At 44.6% G+C, this 17499-nt stretch overlaps 1 protein-coding gene across 1 annotated transcript; it reads right to left on the minus strand.

Moving 5' to 3' along the window:
* Nucleotides 1–59: 59 nt before the first annotated feature.
* LOC137428601 (uncharacterized) lies at nucleotides 60–14668 on the minus strand. The gene is given in 4 exon segments (XM_078777298.1): nucleotides 60–161; nucleotides 163–2429; nucleotides 5189–5251; nucleotides 14581–14668. Coding segments are annotated over 4 exon segments (2520 nt in total).
* Between the last annotated feature and the right edge of the window lie 2831 nt (nucleotides 14669–17499).

The following is a 17499-nucleotide window of genomic DNA, read 5'->3' on the forward strand; positions in this document are numbered from 1 at the left end:
CTTCCTCTTCTTCCTCTGCTGTTTGTCCTCATCTTTCTCCTCGTTATCATTTGCTGTTCTTACTCTTGGTCTCCTGTGTGAATGTTTCTGATGTTGACGCAAGTATGATGGAGTTGCAAAAGCCTTGCTGCATAAAGAACATTAACAGGGCTTTTCTCCTGTGTGAATCGTTTGATGGCGACGCAAGTATGATGAAGTAGTAAAAGCCTTGCTGCGTGAAGAACACTGATGGGGCTTTTCTCCTGTGTGAATCGTTTGATGTCGACGCACATGTGATGGAGTCGAAAAAGCTTTGCTGCATAAAGAACACTGATGGGGCTTTTCTCCTGTGTGAATCATTTGATGTCGACGCAAAATTGATGGATGAATAAAAGCCTTGCTGCATGAAGAACACTGATAGGGCCTTTCTCCTGTGTGAATCATGTGATGTAGACGCAAGTATGATGAAGTAGTAAAAGCCTTGCTGCATAAAGAACACTGATAGGGCTTTTCTCCTGTGTGAATCGTTTGATGTTGACGCAATTGTGATGGACTAATAAAAGCCTTGCTGCATAAAGAACACTGATAGGGCTTTTCTCCGGTGTGAATCGTTTGATGTAGACGCAAGTATGATGAAGTAGTAAAAGCCTTGCTGCATGAAGAACACTGATGGGGCTTTTCTCCTGTGTGAATCGTTTGATGTCGACGCAAAAGTGATGGAATAATAAAAGCCTTGCTGCAGAAAGAACACTGATAGGGCATTTCTCCTGTGTGAATCATTTGATGTAGACGCAAAAGTGATGGAGAAGTAAAAGCCTTGCTGCACAAAGAACACTTATAGCGCTTTTCTCCTGTGTGAATCATTTGATGTCGACGCAAAAGTGATGGATGAATAAAAGCTTTGCTGCAGAAAGAACACCGATAGGGCTTTTCTCCTGTGTGAATCGTTTGATGTAGACGCAAGTATGATGAAGTAGTAAACGCCTTGCTGCATAAAGAACACTGATGGGGCTTTTCTCCTGTGTGAATCATTTGATGTTGACGCAAACGTGATGGAGTAATGAAAGCCTTGCCACATGAAGAACACTGATGGGGCTTTTCTCCTGTGTGAATCGTCTGATGTTGACGCAAAAGTGATGGAGTAGTAAAAGCCTTGCTGCATAAAGAACACTGACAGGGCTTTTCTCCTGTGTGAATCGTTTGATGTCGACGCAAAAGTGATGGAGTAATAAAAGCCTTGCTGCATAAAGAACACTGACAGGGCTTTTCTCCTGTGTGAATTGTTTGATGTCGACGCAAAAGTGATGCAGTAATAAATGCCTTGCTACAGAAAGAACACTGATAGGGCTTTTCTCCTGTGTGAACCATTTGATGTAGACGCAAGGATGATGAAGTAATAAAAGCCTTGCTGCATAAAGAACACTGATAGGGCTTCTCTCCTGTGTGAATCATTTGATGTAGACGCAAGTCTGATGCAGCCATAAAAGCCTTGATGCAAAAAGAACACTGATGCGGCTTTTCTCCTGTGTGAATCATTTGATGTCGACGCAAAAGTGATGGAGTAGTAAAAGCCTTGCTGCATAAAGAACACTGACAGGGCTTTTCTCCTGGGTGAATCGTTTGATGTCGACGCAAAAGTGATGCAGTAATAAATGCCTTGCTACAGAAAGAACAACGATAGGGCTTTTCTCCTGTGTGAACCATTTGATGTAGACGCAAGTATGATGAAGTAATAAAAGCCTTGCTGCATAAAGAACACTGATAGGGCTTTTCTCCTGTGTGAACCATTTGATGTAGACGCAAGGATGATGAAGTAATAAAAGCCTTGCTGCATAAAGAACACTGATAGGGCTTTTCTCCTGTGTGAACCATTTGATGTAGACGCAAGGATGATGAAGTAATAAAAACCTTGCTGCATAAAGAACACTGATAGGGCTTTTCTCCTGTGTGAATCGTTTGATGCAGACGCAAGTATGATGAAGTAGTAAAAGCCTTGCTACATAAAGAACACTGATAGGGCTTTTCTCCTGCGTGAACCGTTTGATGTAGACGCAAGTATGATGAAGTAGTAAAAGCCTTGCTGCATAAAGAACACTGATGGGACTTTTCTCCTGTGTGAATCTTTTCATGTTGACGGACATATGATGAATCAGCAAATCCCTTGCTGCAAAACGAACACTTGTGCGGCTTCTTGCCCGTGTGGATTGCTTGATGTCGTTTTAAAGATGACAATGTTATAAATGATTTGTCACACAAGGAACACTTGTGTTGTCTCTCACTTCCTCGGATATTCTTGAGGGGCTCTGTACAATGCTTACATCTGCGTGTGAAAGACACGCTGTCAGGTTCGTCAGTTTCTTGACAAACACTCCGAGTCGTGGCCCGATTGAAAACTTCCGTGTCAAACCACTGGGAACAGTTTGAACAAGAAACCAGTTTCGTTTGTTTCCCTGCAAAGACAAGTCACAAAAATCATCATTAATTCGCACCAACTTTACAAAATTGACATATATTTCACTCAAATTACAGACTTGGCATTTAATATGGATTATATATTTTTTTCTCGACTTGGGTTTACTTTCTTCACACAGAGTATCAATCTGGTGAGTTTCTTTTACACTTTGGTGATTTATTTGTTGAAAGAACCATGTCGCTGATTGTCTGTCGCCGCAAGAAGTCAACAACAGGATTATATCACAGGTGGCGTGGCAAAATGTACGGACATGTGCATTTGATGATTGGCTTCACAGTCGGGTATGCAAGGGTTGTTGCGTTCTGTATTAGTGGAAAACAACTGCTGCACATCTCCAAAAGTTATTGCCGCTTCCTCTGGAGATGGTCCGTCAACTCGACAATGCTGTTTGTCATGGAGTGGTGGCTTTACGAAATGATGGCATGAAACAGCGTGCAATTGCTCGGCACTATGGAATCACTCAAGGTCAGGTGTCAAAGATCCTGAAACGAAATGCTCAGAGGGGTGTCCCTACTCCAATACCGAGGCCAGGACGTCCCCGCAGAACCACAAGGAGGGATGATCGCCAGCTGTACCGGTTAGTCCGCAATGGCCGTACCAAGTCAGCTAATCGGCTTAGGGCTGAGTGGCAGCAACTGACAAATGTGCCTGTATCCAGAAGGCTAGTCAACCAACGACTGGTTCAAGCAGGCTATCGTGCCAGGCATCCCCTGAGAAAGCCACGCCTGACCAGACAACACTGCCAGCGCCGATTGCAGTGGGCCAGAGAGCACCGTCAATGGCAGCCAGGACACTGGAATCACGTGATCTTCAGTGACGAGTCTAGATTTCTGGTCTATCGTCAAGATGGCTGCGTCCGAGTGCGCAGACAAGTGCATGAAGCCTACAACAAAGATTATATAGTGCTAAGAGTCCAAGCTGGAGGTGGTGGGGTGACCGTTGGGCTGCTTTTCATGCAGGAGGCAAAACTGACCTGGTTGTTCTGAATGGAAACCTGAACCAGTTCAAGTACAGGGCCATTCTGGAAGAAACATTGCTTCCATTTGCTCGTGCAGCCTTTCGAGGAAACTTTGTCTTCCAAGATGACAATGCACGGCCTCATCGTGCTCGCATGGTCCAACACTTTCTTGCTGACCATGGTGTAGAGCATATGGAGTGGCCTGCCATGTCCCCGGATCTGAATCCGATAGAGAACTTGTGGGCAGAATTAACGCGTCAAATCGACCACTTGGACCAGCAGCCGACCTCTGTGCGTGAATTGCAGCAGGCTATTGTCACTGCATGGCAAGCGATTCCTGTCCAAACCTTGGCAAATCTCGTGAACAGCATGCCTCAACGTGTACGTACCCTCCTGAATGCTCGTGGGGGTTACACGAAGTACTGAACTGTAATTTTACTGTCCGTAATCCCAGTCGTAATTTAACTTTTGTTTAAAATTTTTGGCTAATGTGCAAAATAAAGAAATACTTCTGGAAAACGTACAGAAGTTTAACACACTTCTGTCCATGGATTGAGTTCGATATCAGTTTACATCACTTTCAAGGATCAATTTATTTGTTTCGAAATGTCAAATGTGGTTTTTGTTTCTTTTAAAGGTCACATTAACAAAATCTAGAATAATTTCAACATAATTCCAATGAACTTTTGGTTCTAAGACATCTTGGAAAGTAAGTTCACCCCCACAAAAAAAATATTCCATATTAAATGCCAAGTCTGTAGATTGAAGATTGGCCCCAAATATGCTCAATACGATTTAACAGGAAAGATTCAAAAATAGAGGAATTGCGCATCTCCCCAAATGAATCAGACATTTACTGATCACACACAAACGATCTTATCAGAGGTTGCTCCATCATTCTGGACAGTGTGTCGCAATCAGAGGCTTGCTCCCACCATGTGTTAATGGTTGTGGCATCAGTTTCTCCTTGCTTCCTATGGTGGTTAACATACTTTGATGAACATTCTGTTGAATCCATCCATTGTTCTACGCGTCCACCAACACAGAATGACTTTCATAACTTTTCCATCTGCAATATCAAGAAAAGAGACGAAGGACAAAGGGGTACCAGCCCTCTCGGAGAAACAATACTTTGCAGTTCTCTGAAAAGTGTTCATTGGCAATATGAAGAAAAATCAAGTCATGGCGAGGCCTGTTGGCGAATGCCCAGTGTACATGCTCCTGTTTGCCATCTCTCGTGGGCATGTCATTCGGGATGGTGACTCTTTAAAATGTTAATTTACGAAATAAATACGCAAGTTGGCTGGTTTATCCATTCAGAGAGGTATTGTGAGTATATAGGCAATACTTTTCCAGGTGTCAACACCTTGCTTTTTGCTATATTTTAACTTTGCTTGAGGTGGGAATTGTGGGGATTTACGAATGCGCGACAGTGACATAGCTCTAGCATCTAGCCTCTCTCCTTATTTTGTTTTGTTCAAGAGGAACATGCATTGTGAATGATGATGTATTTGACCCGAATAGTTTTACAGATTAATTCCTCCTCTGAAACACACGTTTACCCTGAACATCTGAAACAAATATAGTGATGCTTCAATATGCAGAGAGGAATCCGTTATTAATGAGCTGGGTCATTTTAACATGGCCAAAAGTCACCATGTGGCCTTAAAAGACAAGTGCAACAGCATCTCTCACAACCTCCTGTGCAATGTAGACACACACACATGTGACATGACTGTCTGTAACTGGAACAAGCAGAATGTTGTTGTGGTTCAGACCTTTCTCTTGAGATAGTGAGTCATCCTCAAACTCAGATTCCACCTTCACTTTCACAATCAATTCTGAAAAGAAAAACATCACATTAAAACTGAACTTTAGATTTTTCAAGTTTCTAAGGCTTATGGAGCATCTGTTACAAACTTGCAAACATACACATCAGACTTTTTAAATCCGATCAAACCCGGAGAAACAGGTCCGCTCCCTGGGAGAGGGCGAGGTTGGGGTTCTCCAATCTTATATTCTTCCATTTCCTAATGATGGAGCTCATTATGCTGTTGGGAACTTTAAACACTAGAAATTGTTATATACATCCAGGTAATAGGTTCCAAATTTCATCAACGGCTTGTTTCCGCATTCTTGAGTCATATTTTGCAAACCGTCGAAATCACGTTGGTGTCTGTTCATCCGTCCGCCGTCCGTCCACCCAAAATATGTTGGCACTCATATCTCAAGGGCTCCACATTAAAACTAGCTCAAACTTGGAATATACATTGGCCAATAGGTCTCGTTAATGGTGTTCGAAACAAATTCCACCTGAGTGTAATAGTTTTTGCTACATGAAATATTTTTAAATACAAGCGTGACTCGGCGCACTCCGCGCGCCTCACCACGTGTCGTTTCAGAGGGGATGGGCATCTTTGACCATTTCGGTGTCTTTTTGGTCTTCATGGTGTTTTGGGTCTTTGGTGTCTTTTGGGGCTTTGGGGTGTTTTGAGTCTTCGGGGTATTTTGGGTATTTTGGGTCTTTGGGGTCTTTTGTGTATTCGGGGCCATTTGGGTCTTCAGGTTCTTTTTGAGCCCCAGGGCCTTCAAGGGCATTTTTGGTCTTTGGGGTGTTTTGGGTCTTCAGGGTCTTTGGGGTCTTGGAGGTCATTATGGGTCTTCAAGGGTATTTTGGGTCTTCAGGGGACTTGGTGGTATTAAGGGTCTTGGGGGAATTAAAGGGTCGTCAAAGGTCTGAGGGGTGTCAGTAGTCTAAACGTAATTAAGAGGGTTAAGAGGGTGATAACTATTTATTTTGAAGAAGAAGACCTTTTGGTCCATACATAACCATATACGTTTGCTCTATTATAATAAGACTAGTGGGGTCACCCATGGGAATCCCACGGGCATGGATGTGTGTGATATTTGGACATCTTGAGTTTGATGCTGCACATTCAGTTTTACAAAATGGTTACTGGCAATTTATCAGATCCACAAATGATGTAATCTACACAATGTATTTACTTCTGATAACATGTGAATGCATGTGCGTGCAAATGGGAAATACAGTTTGAAATGTGTGATTACATCTCATGTAAAATGTGACTTCAAGAGCTCAAATCCTCTCCCTCCCTGCCCCCATCACGCACACTGCACCAGGGAGGGGATCACCCACAGGGGAGTGGGTCACACACACACACGGGGGAGTGTGACACACACACACACACACACACACACACACACACACACACACACACACACACACACACACACACACACACACACTGTTACGGATTTGTCACTTCCGTTGTTGTGGTTCTCATCCACTGTAAACATTTTTGGTTGCATGTACTATTATTGTTGTTGTTTCAGTCAAATAGAGATTGCTGTTTTCAGAAGGTAAAAAAAGTTAATGTTTTAAATGAAACCGGAACTGGACGACGACGAGGAGGAAGAAAAAAGTGAATAAGAGAAGGCGGAGCGAGTGAGTCGGACAAGAAGTTGGGCTGCTTCGAGGTCTTGAGCGAACGTGGGTCACGAGTGAACTTGGGGTTTCCTGGGAAAGGGATTCCTGTGACAGAGTTGTTATCGCTGTGACAGATAAATCTGCGTGACAGGTTTTGCGGTTGATTCCGAAGAGAATCATCGGAGTGCCGTTACGCCACGAGAACGGGCCGTCGGCCATTTTGACTCGCGCCCGCTTTGCGCATCGCTCAAGGTTTTTCACTTCGCTTCAACCATTCTCACCACATCCAGACGTTAATTTGGTGTGTGTGTGTGTAACGTGGATTTTGAGTGGGAAATTGCGGTTCGCCGAATGGGAGGTGTTGAACGTCTATACCAGAAGGTGTGATTTCCCATTCGCCTCTTGAGGACACCTTCGCCCATCTTTGGCAGTGTGACTGTCAACCCAACGGGATTCTGGTCTCGATACGACATCGTACAGACGATCACTGGAGTGGATCGACTTTGGCTTGAAGCCGGAACCAACGTTGGCTTGAAGCCGGGACAGAGACATTGGGGATGTTCTTTTCGCTCACTTGGAGCACAGTGAGTTATATATTACGAAACTGATGGTGCCATCAGAGGAAGGATATATATTGATTGTACTTTTGATTAATATTGTTATTGTTCCATTATTCTTGTGTGACATAAATACAATACTTGTTTGTTGGTAACAATTGGTGTGGTTTCACCATTGATCTTTGGCATGCAGAATAACACATCTTTCTGCCGTGACTCCTCTCGGGGCTCGGAGGTACACCGTGACCGGGGATTGGGGAGGAGCATGTAACAGAAATTTGGGACTCGGCCGGGATTGAATTCCCTAACACTCGTCCGGGATAGAATTCCCTAACATTCCCAAAATTCCCAAATTTGGAATTTTTCCAAAATTCCCAAATTTTTCAAAACATTTGAAATTTTTTGTGTGAAGGTTAACAGGTGCTCACTGATAGTCACCATGGTGTTTGATGCAGAAAAGTTTGCGGCGTCCCATAATGAGGCACAGTTCCAGGCGTTAAAATGATCGGAACTCATGATATTGGCCAAATATTTTAAGTTGGAGGTCCGAGTTAATATGAAGAAAGCAGAGATGCAGACATTGGTGGTAGAATCTCTGGTGGGACAAGGAACATGGAAAGAGTTAGCGTTGGATTGGTTACCCGAGGAAAAAGGAAATGTGGAGCTCCGGAAAATGGAGCTGCAACTGCAGAGCCAGGAAAGGTGAAAAGAGTTGGAATGGAAAGCGGAAAAGGAAAGAGCAGAACGAGAACGAGAACTGGAGGAGAGAAGAGCCGAGGAAAGAGCAGAGGAAAGGAGAGCTGAAAAGGAAAGAGCAGAGGAAAGAGCAGAGGAAAGGAGAACCGAAAGGGAGTTAAAGGAACGTGACGTGGAGTATCAGAAGGAACTTAAACTCAAGGACCTGGAATTACTGGGGGAACAGAGAGAAGTAGTATCCATGCCGGCTAGTTCGACAACTAGTCAGAACACTTGGGATGTTGGTAGGCATGTGAGGCTGGTTCCACCCTTCAATGAAAAGGAGGTAGCCAAGTTCTTTTTACATTTTGAGAAGGTGGCTCAAATGCTAAAATGGCCTGTGGGGTCCTGGACTATGTGAGTGCAAAGTGTTTTGGTGGGAAAAGCTCAAGATATTTATTCGGCTTTACCGATTGACCAATGTGCAGATTATGACATCGTGAAGAAAACCATTCTCAAAGCCGATGAATTGGTCCCGGAAGCTTACCGGCAAAAATTCAGGAATGCCAGGAAGAAGGAGAGTGATACCCCTGTGGAGTTTGCCAGAATGAAAGAAAACATGTTTGATGGGTGGTGTGACTCGAAGGAGATTGGGAAAGACTTCACCCTGTTACGACAATTGATCTTGGTGGAGGAATTAAAACAGTGTGTCCACATGGACATTAAAGTACATCTGGATGAAAAGAAAGTACCAAAGTTGTATGAGGCAGCAACCGTGGCAGATGACTATGCCTTGACACACAGGATGGGGTTCCACAAACCTAACTTCCCACCTAGAGTTAGCCAGGGGAGTTATGGTAAATCAAGTTCAGAAAACAGATTTTCATGGAGGCAGCCGAAAGAGGACTATGGGGACAAATCTAATACCGCGACGTTTAGGGATCAGAAGACTGCAGTTCCAAGACATACCTATCTTCCGGGGGGCCCGAGGCAGACCACGAGTTTTTCCTCCGGGCCTACTCGCACTTTTTGCAAGAAACCTGGACATTTGATGTCCCAATATTACGCCCTGAAAAGGAAAAATCATGAGCGGAGTCAAACTAGTACAACTCCAAATGCATTGGCCTATGCGAGAAATCGTCCTTGGAGGACAGTGCCTTGTGAAGGTTCCCATGCCAAAGTTACGGCATCACAGAACGACCTTATCCAAGAGGGTTACAAACCTTTTATTTCAGAGGGGTTTGTGTCACTGGATGGAGACTTAACAAACCAGAGACCTGTTAGGGTATTGATGGACACAGGAGCACATCAATCTTTGATGTTTGAAGGCATTTTGCCATTGTCAGAGAAGACGGCAACTGGTGTTAGTGTTCTTTTACAGGGGGTTGGGGGCTATGTTAAGGCTCCTCTTCATGTCATCCATTTGAAGTCCGATTTGGTGTCAGGACCGGTCACTGTGGGGTTACAAGCCACTCTTCCTGTGGAGGGAATATCTTTTATTATCGGGAATGATTTGGCCGGTGGTCGAGTTTCTGGTAATCCAATGTTGGTTGAAAAGCCCAGTATGGAAAATAACACCGCACAGTTAGAGCAGGAGATTCCGGGTATCTTTCCATCCTGCGCCGCGACTCGTGCTATGGGTAGGAAGCGCTCTGAAGAGAAGGAGAAGGTACTGACGTCACGCTTTGCACAGGCACTTCTTGTCAAGTACCCTGAAACTAAGTGTCAGCACACACAAGTTATGGATGGAGGCAATGTTGGCAAGCTCTTTGTAGGTGGACTGAACTTTGACACAAGTGAAGATGTTCTGGACTCTATCTTTGGCAAATATGGACGACTCTTGGAAGTGCTGCTGATGAAAGACAGGGAGACGCAAAAGTCGAGAGGGTTTGGCTTTGTCACGTTTGAAAACAAAGAGGACGCCAAAGATGCAGAAAAGAATTTGAATGGCAAGGATTTGGATGGTCGGACCATAACGGTAGAGAAGTCAGGCCATGGGCATCGAGGGGGCTACAGAAGAGGAAAACGTGGAGGTAGTTTCAGGGGTGGCTATGGCTCCTGGGGTGGGAGTAGTAGTTTTGGTGGCAGCTGCAGTCGTGATTACTACAGAGGCTCCCAGCAGCAGCAGCGCAGTTTTGGCAACTCTCGACGGGATGACTATAACGGTGGTAGCCAAGATGGGGACCGCTACTCACGTGACGATAGCACCCGACTCGACAACCGTGATTATGATTCTTATGATCAAGAGAAGAGTTGAAAGCACTGAGTGCTCAGGTGCAGCCGAGCCAAGATTCCGACACAGATTAATCTGTGAACTCCACGTCCCTAAATGCGTCCATGCAGTGAATACTTCCAGGCCTCACCACCCAACCACCATGAAACCTGGCTCTCAGCTCGGCCTCCTTAAAAAAGTGCTATAGATTTGCTTTGTTTTGGATTTTTGATCACAACTCCTTAACCTTCATTCAAAAAAATGAAAAATAAAAATCAGAGGTTGATGAGATGGAGTTTGGCTTTACAGGAGTTCAACTTGGAAATTGAGCATGTAAAGGGCAGGGACAATGTCGTTGCTGATGCTTTATCCAGAGTGAACTAACTTTGGAAATTTCTGCAGGTTGTTTGGAAGTTTTGTTACTTTCTTTTGGGGAATATTAATTGTTGTTGCTCATGTGAATTGATAATTTGGGTGTGAGTTTTACTCTTGCTTGTTAGAAGAGTTTTTGCATGCAAAGAAAGTTTTCACTATGTTCCAACTTTCTTTCTTGAGGGGGGGGGAAGTGTTACGGATTCGTCACTTCTGTTGTTGTGGTTCTCATCCACTGTAAACATTTTTGGTTGCATGTACTATTATTGTTGTTGTTTAAGTCAAATAGAGATTAGTTTTCAGAAGGTAAAAAAGTTAATGTTTTAAATGAAACCAGAACCGGACGACGACGAATAGGAAGAAAAAAGAGAAAAAAGAAGGCGGAGCGAGTGCGTCGGACAAGAAGCCGGGCCGCTTCGAGGTCTTGAGCAAACGTTGGCGAACGAGGGTCACGAGTGAACTTTGGGTTTCCTGGGAAAGGGATTCCTGCGACAGAGTTGTTATCGCTGTGACAGATAAACCTGCGTGACAGGTTTTGCGGTTGATTCCGAAGAGAATCGTTGGAGGCCGTTACATCTCAAGTACAGCCCGTTGGCCATTTTGACTCGCGCCCGCTTTTCGCATCGTTCAAGGTTTATCAATTCACTTCAACCATTCTCACTGCATCCAGACGTTAATTTGGTGTGTGTGTAACGTGGATTTTGAGTGGGAAATTGTGGTTCGCCGAATGGGAGCTGTTGAACATCTATACCAGAAGGTGTGATTTCCAAGTCGCCTCTTGAGGACACCTTCGCCCATATTTGGCAGTGTGACTGTCAACCCAATGGGATTCTGGGCTCGATACAACATCGTACGGACGATCACTGGAGTGGATCGACTTTGGCTTGAAGCCGGAACCAACTTTGGCTTGAAGCCGGGACAGAGACATTGGGGATGTTCTTTTCGCTCACTTGGAGCACAGTGAGTTATATATTACGAAACTGATGGTACCATCATAGGAAGGATATATATTGATTGTACTTTTGATTAATATTGTTACTGTACCGTTATTCTTGTGTGACCTTAATACAATACTTGTTTGTTGGTAACAATTGGTGTGGTTTCACCATTGATCTTTGGCATACAGAATAACACATCTTTCTGCCGTGACTCCTCTCGGGGCTCGGAGGTACACCGTGACCGGGGTTTGGGGAGGAGCACATAACAGAAATACACACACACTGTTACGGATTCGTCACTTCCGTTGTTGTGGTTTTCATCCACTTGAAACATTTCTGGTTCCATGTATCTATATAATAATACCGTAAGGACTCGACTTTGTTATCCCTTTTACGCCGCACCCAGTGACCCGATGCCCACGGCACTAATGGATTTATGATCTACGAACCGCGCTCTTTGTTTATCACCTTCAGCCATACTCAAAAATCTGAATTAGTCGACTTTGGGGCCCAAAAGCATCCGATTAACGGCCGATACGACGCCATCTTGCGACTCCATCGTATTGGCGTCTGCTGGGTGAAGGCGCAGCAAACCGTCCGCTGATTGGACAGTCGAAGGCGACAGCAAGCCGTCCACTGAGTGGACAATCCTGAGCATGCATTCCGCCATTTGTGCCAGTGTCGCCTGTATGCTAACCTCATCAGGTGGGTTTACCATAATTTCTTCCATATACTGTGATTACAACGAAGTGAAACCGATCAGCAGCCCATCAGTATCATATAAAGCAATAAATACCAAGGCTTCAGCTTCTGAAAGCTTAAAACAAAGTGTACTTCGCCGAGTGACGAAACGTAGGCGTAGGCCTCGGCCCTACCTATCCAGTTGTTGTTTCCGTTGTGCAAGGGGGGGAAAAAATAAACATTTTGGCCTCAGACCTTTGAGAGTACATCGTTCCGTGAACCCTTTGAACGGGCCTCGTATGCCATGCTTCGTCAACGTTGGGTTGTTTTTAAATGATTTGAAGGATTACCTTAAGCACCATGAATAGAGCAGTTTATTGTTCCTCAAAGACTGGCTGCTACGTGCTAGCCAGTGTGTAAGTTGACTCAATATGATGGTAACTTTGCAATTTAGTCAGGTTCACTATGTTTTTTCGTTCAAAATTTTGGTAGATTAGCAAAACTATACATTTTTGGAATATTCAGAGCATGAGGAATCCAAAAATTAATGTTTACATTTGCGTAGTCACCTTTGCGAAAATGACACTCAGGACAGTGATGAAGATCTGTAAAAGCAAAAATCCTGAATGGTATAGACCTCGTAGATCCTGTGTATAGGACTTATAGTTCAATCTGATACTACCTATAACTTCCTATAACAACCTATAACTTCAAAGGACTTGCAATATCATGTATTATGTAATACAGTTATATCACAAATATAAAGACAATGGTTTTCAATTACCTTTGTTTGTTGCTTTTCTATAATCCTGAGCACTATTTTGAGGCCTTTATTGGATTCCTTGACCCAGAAAACATAGGATTAGCATATTTAATTAAGTCTCCAGGTTGACTAGAAGCCGAGATCGCGCAAAATATGTATTTTATGGCGGCCATTTTCAAAATCCAAAATGGCGGCCATGCAGGTGTCTGTGCAAATGCCAACATTGATTTTCAGATTCTCCATGCTCTGAAGATTCCAAAAATGTACAGGTTTGCTAATTCCAAAATTTTGAAAGAAATTATATTTGTTAACAGTGAACCTGACTATCTTCATCACTGTCCTGAGTGTCATTTTCGCAAAGGTGTCTACGCAAATGTAAACATTAATTTTTGGATTCCTCATGCTCTGAATATTCCAAAAATGTATAGTTTTGCTAATCTACCAAAATTTTGAACGAAATTATATTTGTTAACATAGTGAACCTGACTAATTCCTGCGTTGTCTCTGAATCAGCTGGCTGAGTCATATTGGCGTAGGGTAGGTCATGGTCAGCCCAACCCCCTTTCGTTTCACCAACTCCTGCATCTGCCTCCGTTCATGATTATCAAAGTAGGCTTTACCCTGTTCACGATAAGGTAGAAATCAGAGTTGTATACGAAGAGATAAAAGGATGGCATTGACTTCGAGACGGTACGTGATATTTTCAAAAGTATATCGTAGCGTTGTCATTTAAGTAGATTGCAATAAATACGTTGTTCATATACGCACTCTTCATTCTCATCTTTCTTCCTAACTCTTACTCGGACAAGCAAATCCCCTATGCCATCCATAATGGTACACTCTATCCATACACCACATCCTCCCTTCCGTGGATGTTCCACGGGTTTTGGCTCGTCTATATAATAATAGCGTAAGGACTCGACTTTGTTATCCCTTTTACGCCGCACCCAGTTACCCGATGCCCACGGCACTCATGGATTTACGATCTACGAACCGCGCTCTTTGTTTATCACGTACAGCCATACTCGAAAAAATCTGAATTAGCCGACGTTGGGGCCCAAAAGCATCCGATTAACTGCCGATACGGCGCCATCTTACGACGCCATCATATTGGCATCTGCTGGGCGAAGGTGAAGCAAGCCGTTTGCTGATTGGACAGGCGAAGGCGAAAGCAAGCCGTCCACTGAGTGGACAATCCAGAGCATGCATTTGTGCCGTGTCGGCGATCGTTGTTCATATACGCACTCTTCATTCTCATCTTTCTTCCTAACTCTTACTCGGACAAGCAAATCCCCTATGCCATCCATAATGGTACACTCTATCCATACACCACATCCTCCCTTCCGTGGATGTTCCACGGGTTTCGGCTAGTTATTATTATTGTGGTTTGAGGGAAATAGCAATTATTATTGTCAAAAGGTAAAAAGGTTAATGTTTTAAATGAAACAGGAACCGGATGGCGACGAAGAGGAAGAGGAAAAAAAGGGCAGAGCGAGTAATTTGGACAAGAAGGAGCCGAGCTACTTGCGGTCTGGATCGAACGTTGACGAGCAAGAGTCACTGGCGAACTTTCGGGTTTCCGGGAAAGGGCTTCCTGCGCCAGAGTTGTCATCGCTGTGACCGATCAACCTGCGTGTCAGGTTTTTGGCGGTGGATTCCGAAGAGAATCATCGTCGTGCCGTTACGCCTTGAACGGGCCGTCGGCCATTTTGACTCGCTCGCTTCGTGCGTCGAGCACGGTTTCTTTGCTTCCTCAGCCGTTTTCACCGCTTTCAGACGTATCTGGTGTGTGTGTGCACCGTGGCTTTTGAAGATTAATTTGCGGTTCGCCGACTGTGAGCCGTGAAGGTTCATACCGGGGGTGTGATTTCCCAGTCGCCTTGAGGGCGCCTTTGTGCAGCTTCGGCTGGGTGACTGTACTTGCCATCCGCACGGGATTCTGGTCCTGATTGGACATCGTTCTGGCGATCGCTGGAGCAAATCAACTTCGTCTTGAAGCCGGGAATAAGAGACATTGGGGAATGTTCTTGTTTCACTCACTTGGAGCACAGTGAGTTATATATTACAAAACTGATGGTACCATCATAGGACATATTGATTGTACTTTTGAATACTATTATTGTTGTACTGTTATTCTTGTGTGATCTTAATACAATATTTGTTTGTGAGTAACAATTGGGGTGGCTTCTCCATTGATCTTTGACATACAGAATAACACATTTTTCTGCCGTGCCTCCTCTCGGGGCTCGGAGGTACACCGTGACCAGGGGGTCGGGGAGGAGCACGGAACAACACACACACACACACACACACACACACACGGGAGTGGGTCACACACACACACAAACACATATACACACACACACACACGGGAGTGGGTCACACAAACACACACACATATATACACATCCACACATATACACATCCACACACAATATACACATGCATATATACACACACACACAGACACACATATATATATATACATACACACACACACACACACACACACACACACACACACACACACACACACACACACACACACACACACACACACACACACACACACACACAATATCTCAGCAATTTTCCGTGTGTGGCGATACGTGAACGAAGCTTCGCCCCTCTCCCAACATTGTTGACTACGTATAAGTTCAACATTTTAATCGTGACGATGGAAACGTCTGACGCGAATTCTTCATAAATCTCGGCAATTTCCTGTCTGTGTACTTGGGCGGTGGAAGATATATCGTGCCGCGAAAAGCCGCAATTATTTAATATATCTCGGCAATTTGCTGTCTGTGACGATACGTGAACGAAGCGTCGCCCCTTTCCCCACATTATTGTGACGACGTATAAATTAAATATTTCATCGTGACGACTGTCATCAAATGGAAAAGTCCGCCACAAATTTTGAAAATATCTCGCCATTTTCCCGTAGGTTATTTTAGGTGGTGTATGACAGCCCGTGCCGTGATTATTTTTTAATATATCTCGGCAATTTCCCATGTGTGCGTGAATGTTATCAATTAATTGAATTGCTGACACCGAATCGAAAACCATCGATAAAAATGAAATCAGATGGTGAGTTATAGTGGAGAAAAAGGTGTGAGAGAGTGTCAATGGCCTTTATGTTATTGGCCTTTGAAAATGCATTTCGTTCTATAAACGGAAACTTTCATCGGATTTTATTCCCGTTTTTTTCAACCAAGTCCAAAACCATGTTAGTGACTGTGAAAAATGAAATGAGATATCGAATTAGAGTTGAAATAAAACTGTGAGAGAGCGCAAGACACCACGGGCCGAACAAAACAGGCCTCAAAGCTATGCGAGTAAATAAAATGGTGGATATTTGTTTTTGAAGCCTCTTCCAGTATGGGTGGAGCTACTCTCTCAAAGAAGGAAGCCACACCCCCGGACAGACATTCAACAGACAGAATCACCTCCGGAGAATATGATAAAGATATATACAAAAATAAATGTACAGAAATATATATACACACTTTATCCCCCTTTAATATTGTTATGTCGGAGGGTAAAGGAATATCTAGGGCCAGGTAGATCTGTATAGGTAACATGCTCCGACTGTCGCGATAGGGAATCTACCCTGTAATAAGTTCTATGTGTAGTCCGGTTTGTCGGGATGAGCTGTATTGATGTCCCCGCTACGAGGGAGCAGGGCGTGCCAAATAGTACAGGGTTTATGGATAAGATTCCTTTGTTCGTCGTCCCCTCTGTCGTCAAACCTGTGTCCCTTATGGCAACGCACTCATTTAAACACTTAGATAGGTCCTCAGTGCACTCATTAAATAATTCCCCTCCCTTACCACAAAGACTTTGGAAAACGGGCAGGAAGCGAGGCCGGGGCACCGCCAATGGGGCCGCAACCAGCGACACCACCAGCTGGCCTAGCAACCAGCCTCGTGGCAGAATAGCCACACCCAGGGAGCGGGGGATTGGTTGAAGCGGGAGGCACTCGACAAATGGGAGAAAGCCAGCAGGTGCGAACGTTGTAGAGGTCAAGAGACGAGGCTCTGGTTGGAGAAAGAAAGGCCTGACGTCACAGGGCGAGCAGTAAAACTGCCGGCTCGCCGGGATTGCGCTCTCTTCTCTGCTGGCCTGGGCTGATTCGTGTCCTTCCTTCCTCCCGCGCTCTTGCCGTTCCTGTCTCTTTGTGTCTCGTGTGGAGATCGCTCGCCCTGCGTTGGTGCTTGGAGCGGTGCTCGGTCCTTCTTGGTGCTTTTGGTGCTGGGAGTGAACGGACCTCATGGGCGGTTGATGAGGAGCCTGGAGTGGGGCGTTGGCTCGGGCCTGGCGGAGCACGGGGGCGAAGCGGACGGAGGGTTTCTTCACACCGGAGCTTGGAGCCGCGTTGGACGGTGGACAAGACTGCAGACAGTTAAGATGCACCACATTTCACACGTACACGAAGGACAGTTA

The sequence above is a fragment of the Myxine glutinosa genome, chromosome 5 (genome assembly GCF_964187855.1).
Source record: "Myxine glutinosa chromosome 5, kmMyxGlut1.1, whole genome shotgun sequence".
NCBI classification, from domain to species: domain Eukaryota; kingdom Metazoa; phylum Chordata; class Myxini; order Myxiniformes; family Myxinidae; genus Myxine; species Myxine glutinosa.